A 21902-nucleotide genomic window follows, 5' to 3' on the forward strand; every position below is an offset into this window, starting at 1 on the left:
CAGACGCTTCAGTCCGACGCTTTGATCACAAAGTTGTGCAGAGCTGAAACTGAAGGCTAAACTGTGGGCAAACTTGTCGAATGGAAGAGGGAGACAGGACTTTACAGAAGAGTTATGTAGGGACAGTCAAACAACTTTATGTTTGTTTTGGTTCTCAGAGGAAAAATCCACCATTAGATGCTCTTAAACAACTTCTGTCTCCTTTGTGTTCTCTGTGGCCAGAGCACTTTCTGTCAGTAGTGGAGTCAGAAAATTTCCATTTGAGACAAAATGATTCATACATTTTTAAAGCTTTGTGGTTGCTTTGCATTCTGGTCTGTTTTTCTGTGACAGTTGTGAAATGGCAACTCCACACAGAAGCTCTCACATATTAATTTACTGTTGCTGTTTCAGGATGCGACAACATTTCCAACTGCCAAACCACACTGCTACAGAAAATACCTGGACATGACATCACACCTAATGATATGTATGTTCTGTCTGCTATCCACAGCAATTACAGAAATGCAAGAAGTACATCACTGGTTTTTGCAGTGGTTGCTGATGGACAGTAAATACTTACCAGTAAAATACACTGGTAAATACGCACATTTGTGTTTGTGGTACAGAAATTGTCAGTGTGGCTGGCATGACTCAAACACGAGGCTAAATCCCAACTGATTCATCTGTTGGCCGATTTTATCAGCTGATATTGGCCATCACAGATATACCTGTATCAGAACATAAAATCTCTGATATGTGCTGATATGAAAACTTTTATTAGGAAGCAATAATGCAGTGGAAACACTCGGGTCTAGTCAAGTTATATAGGCAGAATTTTATGTATATTTGATCCTTTGTTTTCATTCAAGTTAAATATATATATATATATATATATAATGTACATATTTGTTCTTATGTTTTTTATTTATAGTTGTTTATTTTTATAGTTATTTTATTTCATTCTCAGTGAAGTTTACTTAAGCACTTTTCAAGCCTGGAGAAATCGACGGTTTGTAACGGTAACAGTTCGTCTGTCAGTGACATCATATCCTCTATGTGAATCAGAAGCATCAAAATTGACTTTTATCCAGTTTCAAGTCACATTTTTAAGATAAACTTTTTACAGCTTGGTTGTTTTCAACTATATATTTTAATCAGTTGAAGGATTTTAGTGGTTGGACGTCTGGATCTGAAGTTATCAGAGAAAAAAAACAAGCAAATTTAATCTTTTGTCATTGTTTTGATTGAGGGACTCCTAGGGGCAGAAGTTACAGACTGTGCGTTTAACAGTTTGTTTGTTTGGACAGATAGTGAGACGAGACAGAGACACAAACTCTGCACGTAGAAGCACAAAAAACATTCAAGAGTTAATCAAAGTGTGGATAAAGGAGAGAAATTTCTATTCTGCAGGGGACAAATAACTGATGACATGCTATATGGTGCTATAGCTTGTGCTGCTAATGGTAAATTTATTGATTTACTTATTCCGATGAATCCCATTGAGATAGGAGTCTAATTTTAAAGGGAGACCTGAATGTGCTTAAAAAACGTAATGAAAACAAATCATGAACAGAAAGAAAGAATTTACAATACAAGTTAAATAACAAACAAATAAAATAACAAAAATGTAATGAAAATAACACACAAGGGAAATTTAAAACGTATAAAATGCCAAGATTATAAAACACAGCCATTCATCCAGTGAGTAAAAAAAAGTCTCTTCAGTTAAAACACTTGTTCTATTTTGGGAAGGTTTGAAATCTTTTAGATATAATTATATTTAGAAATAATAGTCAAAGACACAGTCTGATTAAAACACTCCAATGTCTCACCATATCTGATCTTGAGACTGACTGGCACTTAACAGGGTCACTGCACATTAAAACAACAGGCAACCAGTCACATGCGCTGTGCCAAGCCATATGCAAACAGAAACCTATATGTGCTCCCACTTTAGATTAAAAAAAAAAAAGAGAAATTAACACACGCCTGGCCCTGTTGCAGTGGAGATGCATCGCACTGTATCTAACTGACAGCTTGGTGGGTTGTTGGTGCTATAAGCTCATCTTATCCTCCCAGTGGGGAGTGTGACTGTATGGAAATGTCAGCCTCAGCAGCCCTCACATGCTTTCCACCCACGGCCCAAAACTAGCTGCTGACTGCAGTGTGTGTGTGTGCAAGACATGCCAGAGTCACTGTTGAATCATGTCTATTCCTGCACGCACTCTAACGCAGACAAACCTACACAACGCAGAGACTCGTATCACATACATATACATAGGCGAACGACACATATTGTCACAACTGAGTGTAAAGCTGTTATTTTCCAAATGTCAACTTTGTAGAAAGAAAAATAGAGCAGCCTAGTTTCTAAAGTCAGTTTTTCAGGGCATCTTGCTTTTCTTCATGTGATATTATGTAACACTAATTTCTTTACCATTTATTTTTAATGGATATATGATGTGGTGTGCATAATAAGTCTTTTCCATTTGGTTGTGATTTCAAATTCATTCATATTTGATGTGATCTTGTTGGTTAAAGAAGAGCTTCAAGCTTTTTTTCAACCCAACAGAGGAAACATATCATCCTTTAACCATTTTAACCATGAAAATCACTAAAAGCAGCCATAAATGATATTTTAAAGGTCCCATACTGTATAAAGGTAGATGTCCATGTGTTGTTTGATTATAGATCAGGTCTAGGTTCTATATTAATACTGTGAAAATATCAAAGCCTCAGTCCACAGAGAAATGCACACAGCCTATATTCAGAAACTGAGCCTTAAACCAGCCGTCAGGACTTCTGTAACTTTGTGATGTCACAACAAAGCAGTCAATGCTCTCATCTATGCCCCAAGCCCCGCCCACCTGGATCTACCATCCAGCCTTGCAGGATTTGGTTTCTCTGAGTGTTTACCTCCTTATGGATCAACACTTAAAAAAAAAAAAAAAAAAAAACACAAGAAAAGTAAAATGTAAAATATGGGACCTTTAAAATAAAAGCGGGGGGGGGATTATTTGGGTTGTTGAACAGTCTCATGTTAACCTCTGGCAGATCAGTCTTCTCAGGAGAGGACTAGAGAGGAAACGTGCAGTGACTGAGGTCACCTGATCTTGATCTCATTTCATCTGCTGTGCCACTGCATACATAAAGATAATTATCTTTCTCTGGGTTTGTTTTTGTTCAGGAAATTGAATTTTGGTCTTCAATAAAAGTATTATGGATGTGTTAATACCCTCGGTCACTGCGTGTGAGCTCATATAAATGACTCCCACATTTAAAAAAATAATAATAATAATTGTTTCTGCACTGTTGTGATGGATTAGGTACACTCCCCTGGTGTGTATTTGTTTTTGGTTTTGTTTGGTCTAAATGGAGCAGAATTAGCAAAACAACATCCTGTTAAAGAGACTAAGAGGAGCTAATGCTGCTGGTTGAGCCTGTGCAGAGGATCAGTTTTCCTGCCTATCTGACGTTCAGGTTCATAAAGGCCCTCCTCCTCCTCCTCCTCCCTGCTCCATCTCCTTCCTCTTGGAAAAGGTTTCCGTCCCCATCACTCTTATTCTTCTCCTCCTACTTTTTTTTGTCGTCATTATCATCCCCTCCCCTTCTTGCTGTGGTGTTAAAGCGATGTATCCCAGCAGCAGGTGCTGGCTTCAAAGACTTTAGTGACTATGCGTCGTTTGTCATCTGTCTTCGCCCTTGAGATGTCATCCACATCTTCAGCAGTGTCACGGAGGGGCGCTGACATAAACGACTTCTCCTCATCCAGTTCTCTGGTGTGGCCCACCGTCAACCTTTACCCTGGACCTCAAGGTTCAGGGGCCAGGCGTGGCCACCGGGGCCAGGCACAGATGGTTCAGCCATGGGACACATCAGAGTCTGATCGGCGCCTCCTTCGCGGCGGACAGGTGGGCCGGGGGGTGTTTAGTCGCAGCTCGCAGGTGGAGTTGGAAAGAGATGTGGCGTTGGAGAGATGTGTTGGAACAGTTGGCATTTTCTAAAGGTCAAGACCTTCGCTGATTCAGCCAGGGACACAGAAGAGAAGAGGCAGGACAGGGCGCTGCTGTGTGTGTGTGTGTTTGTGTGTGTGTGTGTATGTGTGTGTATGTGTGTGTGGATCTCTACAGTTATGAGGTCTTAAAGTCCTCACCGGGATAGAAAGATGGGGAATTTTCTCCGTCTGTCAGAGCCGTTTTGGGTCTAGATTGTACATTTGGGAACAAATGGTGTTAAAATTGGTAAATAAAAGTCCTTGAAAGTACAATAAAACAAATGTGTGTTTGTGTGTGCATGTGTGTGTGTTCTGTGTGTAGAACTGAGATTGTCTGATCTGTCTGGGCACGCTGCCCACCTCTCTTTGACGCACCAGGCCTGACAGGTGTCTCAGGGTCTCTAGCTAAGGGTGGGAGGATGAGCTTGCACTACACACACAAACACACACACACACACACACACACATTTTATACACAAGTACAGACTCTCCTCAAACAAATCCAGTCACACCACAGGTTCAGCAGAGCAGATGGCATGACATTGCCGCTTCTTCAGATGAAGTCGAGGGTGGGGTGGGTGGGGGCGGGGGGGCAGCCAGCCTCTCTCTGAACTGTGCCTCTCTGTGATAGCAACATGTCTCTCTCTCTCTCTCTCTCTCTCTCTCTCTCTCTCTCTCTCTCTCTCTCTCTCTCAGCGCTGAGAGTTTTCTTGACAGAGAGCTTGGGAGCATGCTCAGTGGCATGATTGTGAATTCATAGCAATAAGATGCAACAGTGAAGTCATGTGAAACACTCCTAACAAACTCCCTGTTCAAATAAACCATTGGGAACATGTATGGCGTGAACTTGCCCTTGAAATATGCGGCTGACTCAAAGTGAAAGGCAGCGGCGGGTCTTTTCAGTGCACAGGGAACCTCTTCAGGAGGGCGCAGTCGGAGCCTTCAGGCCTGTGGGCAAACACAGAGTCTCGTTTGGTCCGTGGTCTTTGGCTCAAGCGAAAACTCACTTCAAAGCCGTCGTCAGCAACCAGCAGACCAACTTATTCATGCTCTGTACAGGCGTTTTCTTTTTTTTAATGATTTATTGTGAGTATTGACTCACATTCAGGCAAGTGATAATTTGACAGAACTTGTGTTACAGTGGAGAAGTGTCTAAACCGATCCTGGGGTCACTTTTACATGTTAAGTGTTTATGTTTTAATATTCCAAAGAGAATAGAAATAGTATTTTACATTTTCATGTTCTACTATTTTAAATACGTTTGAGTAGAATGCAGGTGGAAACTTGCAATGATTAAAATGCCTTTATCTGAGGTTATAGCCTCTTCCTGAAACCCTTTTCCAGAAGCTGAATAGTCCTGATCTGAGTGATGTGTCACCCTACACCTCTGCAGCAGCTGAATTGTGACACTGTGTGTGTTTGTCTCTCTGCGTCTGCAGGCTCACCTGGTGGCCGCCTTCGAAAAGAGCCTGAGCAACATGACCTGCCGCCTGCAGAGCCTCACCATGACCGCTGAACAAAAGGTGCGGGAGCTCAGTCCTGCATGTGAGATATACTGTGCATGAACTCCATGATGAAGGGATTACAGGGAGGGGAAATGATTAGAAACAGACAGCATCACCTTTCTGCATGTTCCATAAACCTGCAGCCCTAAAACACCATTTAAAACCCTGACTTCTACAGAAATCATGCAGAATTCATCTGCCCCCACCTCCGTTTTCTCCAGTCTCTCACAAGTTGACTCTTGTAAGAGACTCTTGTCAAGAGGAGGTCTTAGAGGAGCTTGAATGCTGCTGAAATGCTGATCACACAGCAGCAGCAATATGTTCAAAGATAACCCCCCCCCCCCCTCACAAATAATGAATGCTTCCCTCTGTTCACACACACACACACACACACACACACACACACACACACGAACCCTGGCAGCTTTTTAATCCTCTATAAATTAAAGCAGACTGGGATCTGGTGGGATGTCTTTGTCAAACAAGGCCGTCCCAACTTTTAATTAAAGCAGAAACCCTATCTGCGGCCCTCATTGGGTTTTGGGGAAAAGGCAGAATATGAAACTCCCTCTATCTGATCGTGTTGGTTCAACAGAGAGGAAAGGTTTTTTTTTATAATTCTAAGCAGGTGGTGCTGGCTTTGGGGCAAATCCACTGTGAGAGTCCTATCTTCTTCAAAATACCGTCCCCTACTTTTTCCTCTCATTCTCTCCCACTGAAAGACCATGCCAATGCCAAATTTTAGAATTCGTTCCCAATGACGAAGCTAATGCGTTCATTCCAACAGATTTGTCATCCTTTTTTAAAAATAACCTGGGCTGGTCATCAGTTCTGGGGTTGTTCCATCTGTTTCATGTAGACTACAGAGATTACATTTCTCCAGAAACTCAGTAACTGCACTGAAAACATCTCTCTGTCTCTCTCCAGGAGTCTGAGTTGGCTGAGTTGCGGGAGACAATAGAGATGCTGAAGACCCAGAACACAGACGCCCAGACGGCCATCCAGGTGGCGCTCAACGGCCCTGACCACCTCCACAAAGGTAATGAGGCAGGCGACATTCGATCAGACTTCTCGCAAATTAACTAATGTTTTAAGAAGTCCTTAAATGCCTCACTGTTTCTGAGTTGATGCGTTTTTTAGCCTGATTAGCCCCAGGGGGAAATGATCCCCTGACATTTGAATGTGCTGTAGAGGTCAGTTTTGGAAAGCCTTGATTTTAGTCATGGAAACAACCTGAATCAGATGGGTAATCAATTTTGTGAAATCTATGTAGCTGCTAATTGAAGCCAAGCTGAGCCCAACGTAGCTGAAAATAAAAGAGAGAATTCAACCAACACACTCCGGTTCACTGGTCAGCTCAAGTTTCTCTGTCGTTTCCAGACCTGCGGATTAGACGGCAGCACTCTTCTGAAAGCATGTCCAGCATCAACAGTGCAGCCAGTCACTCCAGCATGGGCAGCCTGGGCAAGGACGCCGAAGACAAGAAGAAGAAGAAGAAGAGCTGGGTAGGTGGAAGAAATAGTTGGCAATTCAAATATGGACAGAAAACTCAGTATATACAGTGCACCGGGGCAAAAATGGTTCCTAGTGTGGCAGAAGAAAAAAAAAAGTCAACCTAGGTTTTATTTTCAAGATTAAATCTGGGGCAGGTATTTGCTCTTCTACGAGAAATGGCAGAAAGTATAAAAACCCAACAGGACAAAACAAAACAACATCCAACAAAAAATGGTACAAATAACTTATTAAGGGTTCATTTATGACATTTTCTTTCTGCCACTTTCAAGTTCCTAGAAGTCAATAATCAATACTCAAGTATCTTCTCCAGCCCATTCATTCACTTGTAGCATCAGAAGCCTTTTATCACTATCACTGAGTTGCTTTAGACTCTTAATTCAGTTAAATGTCTTCTTTACAAAGAAGACAACATTTTGTGGATCTGTGACATAAAGCTTCTTGAACTGTTGCACCCACTGTAACTGTAATCAGATAAGTGCCTAAAATGTGGAAGTAGAATACACTGAATATTCTCAAGTGTACCTGCATGTAGTTTGATCTAACCATGATCCAATCAGAAGAGAGGAGGCACTGAGCCTCTTCTCTGGTTGGCTGACTGTTTTCTGAGTGATCCAATAAAAATATAACAGATATGAGGTAAACACTCAGAGAAACCAAATCCTGCAAGGTAGGATGGTGGATCCAGGTGGGCAGGGTTGAAGGTTATGACTGCTTTGTTGTGACATCACAAACTAACAGAAATCCTGACGGCTGGTTTTAAAGCTCAGTTTCTGAATACAGGCTGTGTGCATTTCTCTGTGGACTGAGGCTTTGATACTTTCACAGTATTAATATAGAACCTAGACCTGCTTTAAATTCCAACAACACATGGACATCTGCTTTTATACTTTATGAGACCTTTAATAAAACTGCAAATGGTAATGCATTTATTATTACTAAAGTATTGCCAGTCCTTCTTTTAGTGTAAAGATGTGTTTGCACACTTATGCACTTATGAATCTGAGGTGAAGTTACCCTGTGCCTCGACGATCCAAAAGTGTTTACTCGCATATTGAGTTTGGACACCTTCAGAGCGTGTGCCTCAGTGCAGTTCAGATTCCCACAGGCCCATAGGTGTGAAAATCCTAAAACTAACTCATCACAATTGGCCATCATGTCACTGTTGCTAGGTTACAGTGCTGACATGGTATCAGCTGAGTGCCCAACGTACCATCTAGAGGTGAGGACTAACAGTGGGTCGAGCAGAGGAGTCAACTACTCTGTAATTAATGTTTGAGACGCACTTGAAATTTCATATCCACTGACACCAGCAGATTAGTTAGGAAAGAAGCAAAGTGGCCGCTGATGTCACAGCTTGAAACCAGGGCGATGGTTGCCCAGAGGTTAGAGAAGAGCTTTTTGAATCACTGTGACAAGTAGGAAAGTCTGGACTGGAGAGGAACACTCTCACCTGCCTTAACATCTTCTGTCAAAGCACTTCTGAGAAAAGCCCTTAATCCCTCAATTAGTTTGGAGATACATTTTTATTTCTCTAAGTCTAACACAAAGTTCACTCTCACTTGTGTCTCTATTTTGTCCTTGATGTACTTTCCCCTGCTTTGGGGATGTAATCTGGCCAAGGAGGACATTTTTTAATGCAATACCAATCTCCTGTTTCCCATTCTACTGAAGGATACGTCCACAAACTCCCACAAATCAAGTCAAACAAGTCTAGAAATTCATATCCACAGCCGTAAAGCTCCCTCTCCTCCCTCTGCCCTTCTCTCCGATGTTGCTGTTCTTTGCTTCGCTCTATAATAGCAGCTCAGTCTCCCCGGCTGAGAGCTTATTTGCTGCAGCCCCCTGAGTCAGACAGATGACATATTAGAAGTTCCATCTCAGCCAAAGAGCACAGAGCCGCTTCTCGGCCTCTGCTGCAATGTAAAACTCCTGCCCTTGAAAACGAAATGCATGCAAACAACCCAAAAGTTCAGCACAAGAGTGTGACACCCTAGCCTGCCTTGTTAAGTTAGAACCCCCCCCCCCCCAAAAAAAAAAAAAAAAATCATCTCACCCTCATGAATACAAATCAATGCCTTATTTAAGCAGCAATTAATTATTTATTTGCATAAATTCTGCGGTGGTGCCCATGTGGCTGAGATGAAGAGTGAAGCGTGAGCAGAGAGGCAGCGGATTGTTGCGGCTGTGATGAAAAGGGAGATTGCTCTTCAATAAGGCAGCAAGCATCCGACCTGCTGACGTGTCCTGCAGCAGGACATGGACTCTGGGTTACTTCCTGGATTTGATATCTGACCTCTGATCTCACTGTGTACTTTTATTATTCATCAAATCATGACTAAACAGCATGCAGGAAAAATGTCATTTATCTCCTTGAATTTACATTGACCAAATATACTGATGTTGTGTATTCTTGCACAGTCTTGCTATAAATCCTTTTTTTGGTTGTACTGCAGGTGGTATTATGAAATATTTCATCAGCACGGGGAGAAAAAAAACTAACTGCTTTGAAATACATATTCATTTTAGCTTTTCCCTGCCACTAGCATGTAAAAGTGCTTACTGCAATTTTAAGATGTCACTTCCCTGTCATGTGAGTAAGCCTTTTGGAAAAGCGGTGGTGAAAAATCTAGAGATGAACAGGGCTGTGAATATGTGAAGATGTCTTCTAAATGTAATAATAGTAGCACTCATCATCATTATCATCGGCCTTGCAACAGCGATGACTGCATTTCCTCAGTGAACAGACACATTTGCAGCAATGTTTTGAGTTTGGTACAGTAGATGGGTGAAGTGTGTGTTTGTGTGGCTTAACGCTGGGTGTGTTCTGCGTCTTCAGGTGGCTGATTCCATCCCGGCTCAGGTCAGTGGTTTCCAGAGTGTCTTCTGTATGTTTGCAGTGGTTATTCCCCATCCTCCCCCCTCCCTTCCTCCTCTCCCTTATTTGTTCCTCCCTCTTTCCCCCTCAGAGCAAACTCTTCTTTCCCTTTTCTGGAAACGTCGGCATGGAAACAGCAACCCTCCCCCTTCTACCTTGTTCTTGTTCCTCTTCTGTCCTCCCTCTTTTCCTCCCCCCTTGTTCATTTTGATTGCCTGTTCAGCCCTAATTTCTAGGGGTCATTACAAAGCCTGATCGCCCCCTCTCCATCTCTCATTTCCATCTCTACTTACAGCCTTGCTTCTTAACTCCCTCTTTACCTAAACCAGACAGTGACCATTGCTTGGAAACAGCACGGAGTGACTTCCTGATCTGGCAGGATGTGATGTCACCAGAACGTATCTTTTAGCAACAGACATGATGTGCTTGTGGAGACTGTGGGCGGCGATGCTGACATCTTTGCCCCTGTGTGTTTGTGTTTTCCATCTTGCAGTTACGCAGCTCCTTCAAGCAGGCGTTCAGCAAGAAGAAAACCAAATCCCAGTCGGCCCACGACGAGATGGAGGAGATGACTGACTCTCTGCCATCCTCACCCAAACTGCAGCATGACAACAGGCAGGGCAGCATTGCCACGCTGCGCTCCTCGCCCTCCACCACCGAGTGAGTTTTACAAATATATGTACACCTGCATCCAGTCTCACGCAGATGTAGGTACTTATATGCAGCACACGGGTAATTCTCACCTCCTCCTGTATGCAGTTAGCACACACACACTGATATATATCAATGCATACCAATAGAAAAAACATAGAAACACTGCACACAGTTGGCTGTTTTGTTCCTTTTTCACTGTTATTTCACTGTTATTTTCTTTTCACACGTCTTTAAATCCTCTCCTCACTTTTCTTTTATCTTTCCTCTGTTCATGCTTTTCTTTAACGTCTCCTCCACCTGCTGTAGCAAGTGCGTTTGTGATAGCAAGTCCTCCCCTATTTGGACACCAAAGAAAAAGCAAAATGGCCATGTGGTCTACAAGCACAGATCTCGGTAACAGGCGCTGTGTGGCATGCTCCCAGGGAGTGTGTGTGCAGTGGGGTGTGTTGGTGTGACTTGATATTTGCATCTCAATGCTGCATAAAGCCCGGCATGTTAGAGGTGATGGATTTCCCTGCAATACAAACTGGACCGGGACGTCAAGAGTGTCCAGCTCTCAGTTAAGGGACAGTAACAGTAGGTCGAATTAAGGGCTCTGTGTCGCTGCAATGCAATAAGCATGCAAGTACTGCGCACATCTGCTGTGCTGTGTCGTAGCTGGTGATGTCATCTTAGTGTTTAGATGTCTGGCGTGGTTTCCTCAGGGGCGGAGCATGTGAACTTCAGATGACACAGTAAACCACACAGGTGACAGATTTCTGTTGTGTTTTTGACTTAGCAAATTAGCAAGTCTGCCATGATGATGGTAACAACATCACTTACCGTACATGCTACACTGAATCAGGTCTTCACTGTAATTGCAGTAATTGTCAAACTAAGAAAAATGTTCATTAACGTCACATATCATACATTAATAACAATCAAAAATCACTATGTTACAACAAAATTCGGCAAACCAACCTAAAAAATGAATGACTGTGCATGATGGGAACCACAGCTGGAATATGTTTTTTAACTAAAACATTCCTTGGCTGAAAAAAAATAAACTGGAAGGATTCGCTGTCCCAAATGCTGCACTTCCCTATTCACCTCCATGTTGTACCTGCCCGTGCAGTTTTCACCACTGACTCCAGCTTCCCTCTAAACTTCAAACTTCAGCTCTCTTATTTCCTTTCAGTGTGTAATGTTTCTCTCCAGACTGTGCGTGTGTGTGTGTGTTTGATATAACCCTCGCGGTGACCCCCCTCCTCCTCCGTGTGTGTAATCCCGGTTGCAGGCTGTGTGAATGCACCGAGGCGGAGGCGGAGATCATCCTCCAGCTGAAGAACGAGTTGAGAGAGAAGGAGCTCAAGTTGACAGACATTCGCCTGGAGGCGCTCAGCTCCGCCCACCACCTTGACCAGATCCGAGAGGCCATGAACCGCATGCAGGTGAGGTTACACTGACCTGTGCAGGTCTATTTATGCATGACACATGTTAAACCGGAGCAGAATGAATAACTGTCCATTTGCCAGGGGATTCTGGTGCTAAAAAACAGAAGTCTACATTTTAAATTCAAATTGGCTTTTATTCTGAATTCTGTCTCGCCATCTGTCGTAGAGAAAAGGTTTGAAAAGTTTTCTTTTGACAAATTCTTAGGACATCAGAAATCTCAGAGGGACAGAAATACCTTTTGTTGCACTGCAGATTCTTCTCCTGTGAAGGAGACAGGCAAACTTCACTCTGTCCAATTTATTCTGGCTAAAGTGCTGTGTGTCTCCCCTGAGGCGCTTAAGCATGACAGCTACCAGTTAGGAAGTTAACAATGCATTCAGTGGGTTAGTGAATGGCTGACAGGGCACCAGCGGGGCAACAGGAGGGCTGAAGGCAAACTAGCTGATGTAACACACACACAAACACACACACACACACACACACACACACAAACACAGAGCCTCTTGGATCATATCAACAGTATACACCTAACGCTCTTGCAGGTTTGCTACTAACTTTTAGGTCCCTGATACTGTTGCAGGCTATTTATGATTATATTCTCAGTCAATTTTAACTCCAGCAGAGTTAGGGTTAGAACTGACTGACTGACAACAGCAGAAAACAGTTGCCTTGCTCTGGCGGAAGGTAACAAAATCAATGACAGCCCCTTGTTTGTGTAATTGTACAAAAACCTGAAGTGTAAATGATCATTTCTCAGTCATTTAATTTCCTTAACTGTTCATTAAAGGAGCTATTTGTGTGATTCGCTGTTGCCACATAGCTAATGTTAGCATTAACAGCTGTTTACTCACCAATCTAGAAGAAATGTTGTTAGTTCAGCATCAAATTTAATTCCTTTATTCACAGACAGCTGTCTCCAGAGGTGGAAAGCAACGCCAATGTGAATTCTTGTCTCTATCACGTTCTTCTACTGAAGTTAGCATGCTAACCAGCTAGCCCCAGCCTCTCATCACTTTCCAATAGCGAAAGCTAGCTGCTCCCTTGTTTTAATCTTTGTGCTAAGCTAGCTAACAAATTTACCATATGAGAAGGTTGTAAATGTTCTCATCTAGCAAGAAATCAAACAGTTGTATTTCCATTAAGCCTGAAAGTCCAAAAAATTTCAAAGAGTAATTCATGATACTATAAAACAAAACATTGGAGGAAAATAGGATAGTGTAGCTTGCTGGCCAGCACCATGAGCCAGCTGTATCAGCTCCAAAACAGGCAATTAATAATAGACTTGTCAGTCTCAGCCCTAAATGCCGTGTCAAGGTGAACACACTTCATAAAGGTTGAATGAAATGGTTTGATTCTCCGTGCAGCTGATTAAAAGATATAAAACAAGGCTTTTTTAATGCAAATAAATGTATTTTGTTTATTTATTTCATATCTATTCATAAAGTGCAATAAAGCCACCCATCATTTCAGAGTGTAATCTTCAGAGATGCTGAGTCATTTCATATTCTTAAAAGAAGCAGGCGTTCAAAGAATATCACCATAAAAGTCTCACTTAAGTGGATCTTTGTGGCTGTGGATTGCCTCGTCTGTAGAAGCCTATAGTCTCCCCTCAGATCTGGGGATCATGTAAGGCTCCTTATCTGAGACTTAACCTTCAGTACAAAGGAAGCCTTGAAGATCAAAAAGCCGCTTACAGCCTATAATTCCAATAATACTGATTCAGGGCAACAGTGGCCAGCCCGAAAGCGGGAAAATGGCCGCTCGTTGTGTGAGCAGCCCATTACTCAGTCTTTGAATGCACTTTCTGTTAGATTCTGTCTAATTTTCATCCTTCTCTCAATGACCAGAACGAGATTGAGATACTGAAAGCGGAGAACGATCGCCTCAAGTCCAGCGGCAACGCGACGCCGACGGCCACGCCCATCAAGACTGCCCGGCCGCCCTCAGAGACCTCCAGCACCTCCTCGTCCTCCTCGCGTCAGTCCTTGGGGCTGTCGCTCAATAACCTCAACATCACTGACACTATCATGTCAGGTGAGTTCAGTGTCAGCGCTGGTGTCTGCAGCACGTTGATCTGACGTGTCCGTGTAGATCAGTGTTCACAGTCCATAGTTTGTTCTGAGAAGTGAGAGCAGTAAGTGTTGTGGTGGTGGAAGTGAGTGAACTGGATTATAAGCCTTCAACCAAAAATGGAAATACAGTATCTTAACTGGCCAATCAGGACTTAGTATTCAACAAAGCTCAAAGGACAAATTGGTTCTTTTTTCTTTCATAAAGGTAGCCTACATTCAGCTATTGAGAATTAAACCTCCAACCATGGCGTTGTAAGTGCCGTGCTCTTCTGTTTAGTTAAGCCGTAGGACACAGTTTATGGTCTGCAGCAGCTCTCAGGGCAGAAGTTTTTTTCTGCGGCATCAAGTTGGATTAGCTCTCTCCGTACTCGCCCCAGTAAATGTGAGAGAATTGTGTTTGGAGAGAGAAGTGATCCGGAGGAGCTGCATGAAATGATGAAATAGCTGCTCTCTCGTCTGCGAGGGCTCGCAACACAGCACGAGCCTGTTGCACACACGCAAACACACACACACACACACACACACACACACACAAACACACACACATGAACATGTTGAAAATCTCTCCAGGCCTGCTCCGTTTGAGAAGTGAAAGAGTTTTGTCCCTCTCACCCGTCCTATAATTAACATAGAAGGCGCTGCTCTCTCCAAGGGCTCGGGCCCTCGTTAATTGATGGAGGGATGAGCCAAGAGCGGTGACGCGTGGGAAGACGAGTAGGCCAGCGGGCCGTTATCACCCCAACACAGAGCCCCCAGCTAAGGGAAGCCAGCCGAATACAAAGTACCCACTTCCCTCTCCCAAATGGAGCCTGGGAAACAGAATGAAGAGAGATTTATGGCTGGAGTTGTTAGTGGTGTGATTGTTGTCAAAGGTTAAAGGTGCAAAAGTCAAACTTGCCCAAAGAAGAAAAACTCAACTTTATTCGCTGCAGTTTTATGTGCCGTGTGCTAGTAGTAGTCCCTAATAGTTAAAGCTGCTATAACTAATATTTTTATATGAATGGATCACATGATGACTTGTATGTGAAAGGGGTCACTTGTAGTGATGACCCCCACAAGGAATTATCACCTGGCCCTTAGCCTCTTTCATCTCATTGTTTTGGTTTTACAACCCACAACTTTACTGTTTTGGTTTAGTCTCACTGCTCTCTTGGGGTAGTTTTTGGCTGCAACAGGCAGAACCGCTCAGTACACAACCTGCCCAGCACCAAAGAGCAAACAGACAAATTTAGCAACTAACTGGGGAATGAAACAGAGCATTTAGCAGCTCAAGAGTTTTTTCTCAGATGCTGGTGGAGACCAAAAACAGAGCTAAAAGGAGATGTTGAAATGTTGCTCTCTGTGAATAAGCTACCACATTGTTCTTATCATTATAACCTTGAAAGGTTATAATATGTCAGAGTTGTGTTTGCAGTTGGTTTCTGCCTTCCATAAATGCCCAAAAACTCAAACAAAGTAACATTGATGCTGATTTATCTGTCATTCAGGTCATAAAGGTGAATAGAGTCAAAATCCTCAAACTTAAAAAAACGAGATTTTGAAATGTTAACACAGCAATGAAAACAATGAACCGGAAGAGGTCCAGCTAGTCTAATGAGACTTAAGACCAGTCGCACATGTCACACATTGATGGTACATCTGTGCAAATTTAACCAGCTCGATGAGAAAGCCTGTGTACAGCACAGAATGTAAAACCCATGTGACATTTTTATTTATCTCTGTGGAGAGTATGATGGACTAATTCTGGTTTCTCATGCCCACTCAACACTTGGGTTTCCCAAAACTGACAGCCAGAGAAATATTTCTGTTGCTGCTGGTGGAGAGTGGCACAAATATAAAATGTGTCGGTCTTCTGATTTCTACTGAGTGGTTAAAATATTTGGCTTTCTGCTGATGTAATGCAAAGTTACTGTCTTTTACCTCCTGACATACACTGTCAGCTTGATAAAAATCTGCTTCTGGACTTTCAACTTCTCAACAAATACCTCAAAGAAACTTCTTCCTATTAAAGATCTTCCATTTCGACTTCTTTGTCTCTCTTTATACTCGATTTCATTTCCTCACACACAGTTGTTCTTCTATTATCATTCAGCACACTCACTAGAAATCGCTCTGTATGAGAACATTGATTAAATGTAAAAGTAATTACCACATGAAAGAAACCCATTAGATATCTTTTACTTTGGAGTCTGTTTGTCCATTTCCAGCTATAATTTGCCAGCAGGCAGAAAGAGAGTGTTTATAATGGATCAAGGCTCTGACAGATTAAAGTTGGCCGTGTTTCCTAACAGAAAGTTTTGTTTTCAGATATTCTGCTCGACGACAGCTACGAGGGCAATCTGCGCAAAGAAGGTCGGAGCGTGCGAATAGTGGTGACCATCAGCAGTGGGCCAAATACCACTAAGGTTAGTGGATGATTTCACTTATTTTCTCTTTTCCTTCAGCTAAAACCACTGGAATCCTGTTTGACTCCTGTGTTTTTCTTACTTTGACGACTCCTCAGGGTACACACAGCCAGGAGTACCTGATTGGCTCCATAGGCGTGAGTGGAAAAACCAAATGGGACGTCCTGGATGGGGTCATCAGACGCCTCTTCAAGGTAAACAATAAAGGACTTTGCTCAAAGCTGCAGGCCAGTCATTGAGGTACTTATAAGGTTTTTACAGCAGACGTTTTGACTTGTTATAACAGGAAAAGCACAGCTGTTCCTAATAGCTTTAATGATGACTTTTTAGTTTCTCTTCTTTAGTTGTATTAGAGATGAAAATCAGGTGTTTAACCTTGTTAACATCCAAATGATGTTTTTATATTATACAGACATATGATGAGTGAAATATTCAGTCAACAACATGACTGATTTCCACCTTGACCTGCAGTGAACCAATGACAGTCTCATAACAAAAGATTCAGACAGCCAGAGTTTCATACGTCACAAACCTCAGGAACCAATCCTGTCAACTTGTGGGGACAGGGGGCGGGGCTAAATAAACCTGAAACCTTGTCAGTACAGAGACAGAGAGTTAGCATTAGCACAACCGATAACACTGTGCCAGTTACAAGCTAGCATACAACATAAACAAATAAAAGATGCTAACTATGCTAACCGTTCTGATCCGTCTGCTAGTCTCTGGTTCTGGTCTCAACAGACTCGTCATCTGAGTCTGGGTCTGACTGAGGCTCAAACATGTTTCCTACTTTAACTATCTTGATACTCTCTGCTCTTTCACTTGCCTGGAATTAAATTTCACATGCTACACCCTACCTATGGATGATGGCATATTTATTTCTCTTTAAAATAACTTCTCTGATGTTAAACTACTGGTGCTGAAAACAAGGTCAAAGCACAGAACTTAATCGTACCACCATTATGTCTGATTTATTGTGTAAGATTCACAGACAGACAAAGCAAGATCCACAATCAATATGGCAAGTGACTGTAGATGTTGTTGCACAACAAGACAGAGCGCAACATATTTTTAAGCATCAATACTGCAGTTCTTCATTTTTCACTGTCCTCTCTCGCCCCTCCCTCCCTCCCTCCCTCCCTCCCTCCCCGCAGGAGTACGTGTTTCGGGTGGACCCTCTGACCAGCCTGGGTCTCAACTCAGACAGCATTGTCTGCTACAGGATGGGCGAGGTGGTTCGCGCCCACGCCTCCGAAGTGCCTGAGCTGCTGCCCTGCGGCTACCTGGTGGGCGACAACAACGTCATCAAGGTCAACCTCAAAGGTACGGCAGCAAGGAAGCAACGACTTTCTATTCCAGGATCACAGCAGCTGCTGAAACCAGGTTCAGGTTCTAAAGGAAAGGGTTTGATACTGGAGAAATGTATGATTCTTACCCATTATAAACGTTTATATTATTTCCTAGAACCTTATATAACAATATAAAACCTTACTACATTCATTTTCCCTCACAAATCAATCTCTTTCCTTCCCTCCTCTTCCCAGGAGTGAAGGAGAACAGCATAGACAGTCTGGTGTTTGACACACTCATCCCGAAGCCCATCATCCAGCGGTACCTGAACCTGTTGATGGAGCACCGTCGCATCATCTTGTCGGGACCCAGCGGCACAGGCAAATCCTTCCTGGCTGCAAAGCTGGCCGAGTACATCATTTCCCAGATGGGGCAGGAGGTGACTGAGCACAACGTGGCCAGCTTCAACGTGGACCAGAACTCCAGCAAGGTAGAGAGAACAGACAGGTTTTATGTTGTTGTGAAGGAATTAGGATCTTGGTGCATTGCAGTTTAAAGTTAACATCATTTTTGGGTTCACTTTTGCCTTCTCTTCCGCTTGTGATTCCTACATTTCCCAGAACGCAACTTAATTTACTCCTTTACTTGTGAAAAGTGAAGGGAACACCAGACGCTGATTGGTTTTCTACCAAACAGGGTTTGTGTATCACATGCAAATATGAACAGATCTTCAGAGATGTCTCAGCTGGTTGCATTGCATTGCTACTGTGTGTGTACAAATTGGTCTCTCTGCCCCCTCTGCCTTAGATTTCTTCCTGTATCATTATTGAATGCTGGAACAAAATTGCATCTCTAGAAAAAAAAAAAAACTGTGTGCTTTGATTCTGAGGGACTGATTTTACAACCTGATATTTTTCTCTGAGGTTTTTGATCATTCTTTGGTGTGAGGAAAATACACCAGCATTTAAATAATGGGCCTCAGAATGTGAGATTGATCACCACTAGCTGTTTTTGATAACAGCAGTGGAAAACATTGTAATTTTTTTGTCCACAGGGAGAGAAGCTTGAACAGGAGTTAAATGTCAAATGTTGCCTGTTCAGTTTAAGGACTGTGATTTACTGTAAACATCAATTAATTCTTTCAATTGTTTTTAGTTTGCATTTAAATAACTGTAGGGACTAAAATCATAATGCTTCCTGTGAACTCTTATTTACCAGACCTACAGAACAAAATGTTGCATCCGAATCAGTGTGCACACATTAAGAACTAATGCTAATTCTTCCCTCCCCAGGATCTGCGTCAGTACCTGTCCAACCTGGCAGAGCAGTGTAACTCTGAGGAGACGGACACAGAGCTCCCCACTGTGGTCATCCTGGACAACCTCCACCATATCGGCTCCCTCAGTGACATCTTCAACGGCTTCCTCAACTGCAAGTACCACAAATGGTGAGTCACAGCTCGTCCTCTCTTCCTAGCCAGGCTGATTGAAGTGCCCAGTTCTACTGTTGGTAGTCAGCTCCAGTCAGTTTTATTTCTATAGGTCAAAATCCTAAATCACAAATCTGAAAAAAGAAAAACCCAGGAAAGTGCTTCGGCTGTGAGCAAGCAGGCGGTGATTCAGAGGGAAGCGAGGCTGGTGTCTAGCAGCAACATGATGCAGCAGTTATTAAGTGGAAGTATCAGTCAGTAATTATGTGTTTTGTTGTCTCTGTCTCCTTTAGTCCGTATGTTATTGGGACCATGAACCAGGGAGTTTCCTCCTCCCCCAACCTTGAGCTACACCACAACTTCAGGTTTGTGACAACCTTGACTTCCACTGGAACAGCACTCTTTAAACTCAATAGATTGTGATATTTGTGGTTTATATTGTGGTTTAAGTACTCAATGTGTTGCGATGTTATATTGTCTAAGGACTGTGATGTGTGCAAATGTTATTGGTTCCACAAAGCTATTAGCTTTAGCTTTATTTGCCTTGCATCATCTCACCTTGATTTTAATTGACAATCAGCACATTATTTCACAGCTTGTAAACTAAAAGCATTCTTCCACAGGGAGTGCTGTAATTATGTGTCTTGGATAATTAGACTTAAATGAAAATGAATAGACTACAGTGCATGTTCTCAGTGTTGGATCATTTCTGCTTGGCATGTTTGACAAGCTGATGATTTGGCAAACATGAAGTCATTAGGGGAAGCTTATCATGAGCCAAACATTAATTTAATGTTAATCCATTTTAGTTGATACTGCTGGTAGAAAAATCTGAGACAACACAAGTTTCATCATCTGTAACTCGCTGCTTTGATGGTCCGTCCTGTCGTAGGTGGGTGCTGTGCACCAACCACACCGAGCCGGTCAAAGGGTTCCTGGGCCGTTTCCTGCGGCGGAAGCTGATAGAGACGGAGATCGAAAAGAACATGCGCAGCAATGACCTGATTAAGATCATCGACTGGATCCCTAAGACCTGGCAACATCTCAACGGCTTCCTGGAGGCACACAGCTCCTCTGATGTCACCATAGGTCAGTACATGCACACACACACGCACACACACACACACACACAGTTTCTGTTCGACTAATGCTAAAGCCTGTGTGGGGTCTTTCTACAGAACACACATTAATATTCAGTCTTTCCATCTTCCATCGAACAAACTCTCATCATCTTTTGTCCCTTCAGGCCCCCGTCTCTTCCTGTCCTGCCCCATGGATGTCGAAGGCTCTCGGGTTTGGTTCACTGACCTGTGGAACTACTCTCTGGTGCCCTACCTGCTGGAAGCCGTGAGGGAAGGGCTTCAGGTACGTCCTATAATACTTCAAATGAACTCTGTGGATCATCACAGTAAGATCTATTAGAAGTACATGATTTTAAAGGATTTTCCATTAAACAAAAAATGAATGACTCCCCACATCATCAAAAAAACCATGTAGGGCTCACCTTCAACCATACCTCTCCGACAGCTGTATGGCAAAAGAGCGGCATGGGAAGATCCGTCAAAGTGGGTGAACGACACGTATCCATGGAACGCCGCCGCGCTGCAGCAGGACGGCCAGTCGCTGCTCCAGCTGAGGCCAGAGGATGTGGGATACGACGGCTACAGCTCATCCAAGGAGGGAGCCTCGTCTAAGCAAGTGTCTCAGAGCGACACTGAGGGAGACCCCCTGGTGAGGAAGACATTACACACTGCTAGTCATTCATCTGTGCTGTTAAGGAGCCTCCTATGGAGAGTTTAGTTTATTTAGAGCATTTAAGACAAACAGACTAAAAAAAATAACAAGTTAAAGCAGGATTTAATTAAAAGAGCAGCAGTGATAAATATTTGTCCCTCACATATGAACCATCACCCAGATGAAATTATTTAATTCAGTAAATCTAATGTCTATAATGCATGGTGCAGATTCATAAAGTCACTCAGTTCAACGTTGCTGGTTTCCATAGAAACCTGTGACATATGTTACCTTGGCTTTTGCAAGGTGAAGTAAAGAAGCTGCTAAAGTCACTCTCACACACACACACACACTGAACTATTGAGTGAGAGCAGAGAGAAAAGAAGGCAAATGGGCAGAGAGAGATAGAATTAATTTCCATTTGGTAGGTTATTGCAGCCCAAGAGGAAATAAAGGGTAGTCATCCAAAAACAACTGGCTTGATTTAGCAAGTGTGAGTGTGTCTGTGTTTGTGCTTTTGTGTGTGCGCTTTTGTGTGTGTGTGCGTGTGTGTGTGTGTGTGTGTGTGTGTGTGTGTGTGTGTGTGTGTCCAGTTTGAGCACAGGTGTTCCAAGACTCATTTTAGGAACACTTGAGGCAATTCACCAGATGCATTATTTAGACCATTAGCTCTGTTACAGGGATAAGAAGTTCTGCTGTTTTATTGTGGAGATTTACCATAAGCTTATATCACTCACTCACACACACACATATGCACACGCGCACGCACACACACACACACACACACACACACACACAAAACAGAAGACAGTTTATGAGTAGGGCTTGACAGTTAATCAAAATATTATCTAAATTACAATATGGAAAAGTGCAACATACAAGTCACAAATCACCCCATGAAAAATCACATCATTATTAGTTTTGTATTTTTTCAGTGAAAATAGAATGAAAAAATGATTATTCCCACTAAAGTCGTGACTCACCACAATCACAATATCACAATATGAATTTTT

At 42.8% G+C, this 21902-nt stretch overlaps 1 protein-coding gene across 12 annotated transcripts in view; it reads left to right on the forward strand.

The window, feature by feature from the left end:
* nav3 (neuron navigator 3) overlaps nt 1–21902 on the forward strand; it is a 448944-nt gene that overhangs the window by 421832 nt on the left and 5210 nt on the right. For 8 of the 12 annotated variants that reach the window (XM_056367406.1, XM_056367407.1, XM_056367402.1 and 5 more), the window contains 16 exons: nt 5416–5499; nt 6409–6520; nt 6862–6986; nt 9833–9856; nt 10365–10531; nt 11802–11955; nt 13807–13993; nt 16339–16436; nt 16535–16630; nt 17591–17759; nt 17981–18216; nt 19019–19173; nt 19449–19520; nt 20048–20244; nt 20402–20520; nt 20653–20886. In XM_056367406.1, coding sequence (XP_056223381.1) covers nt 5416–5499; nt 6409–6520; nt 6862–6986; nt 9833–9856; nt 10365–10531; nt 11802–11955; nt 13807–13993; nt 16339–16436; nt 16535–16630; nt 17591–17759; nt 17981–18216; nt 19019–19173; nt 19449–19520; nt 20048–20244; nt 20402–20520; nt 20653–20886 — 2229 coding nt within the window. The remainder of the gene's footprint in view (nt 1–5415; nt 5500–6408; nt 6521–6861; nt 6987–9832; nt 9857–10364; nt 10532–11801; nt 11956–13806; nt 13994–16338; nt 16437–16534; nt 16631–17590; nt 17760–17980; nt 18217–19018; nt 19174–19448; nt 19521–20047; nt 20245–20401; nt 20521–20652; nt 20887–21902) is intronic. The other 4 variants (XM_056367401.1, XM_056367408.1, XM_056367400.1 and 1 more) reach the window with 3 other exon arrangements.

Source organism: Seriola aureovittata, chromosome 22 (genome assembly GCF_021018895.1).
Source record: "Seriola aureovittata isolate HTS-2021-v1 ecotype China chromosome 22, ASM2101889v1, whole genome shotgun sequence".
Taxonomy (NCBI): Eukaryota; Metazoa; Chordata; class Actinopteri; order Carangiformes; family Carangidae; genus Seriola; species Seriola aureovittata.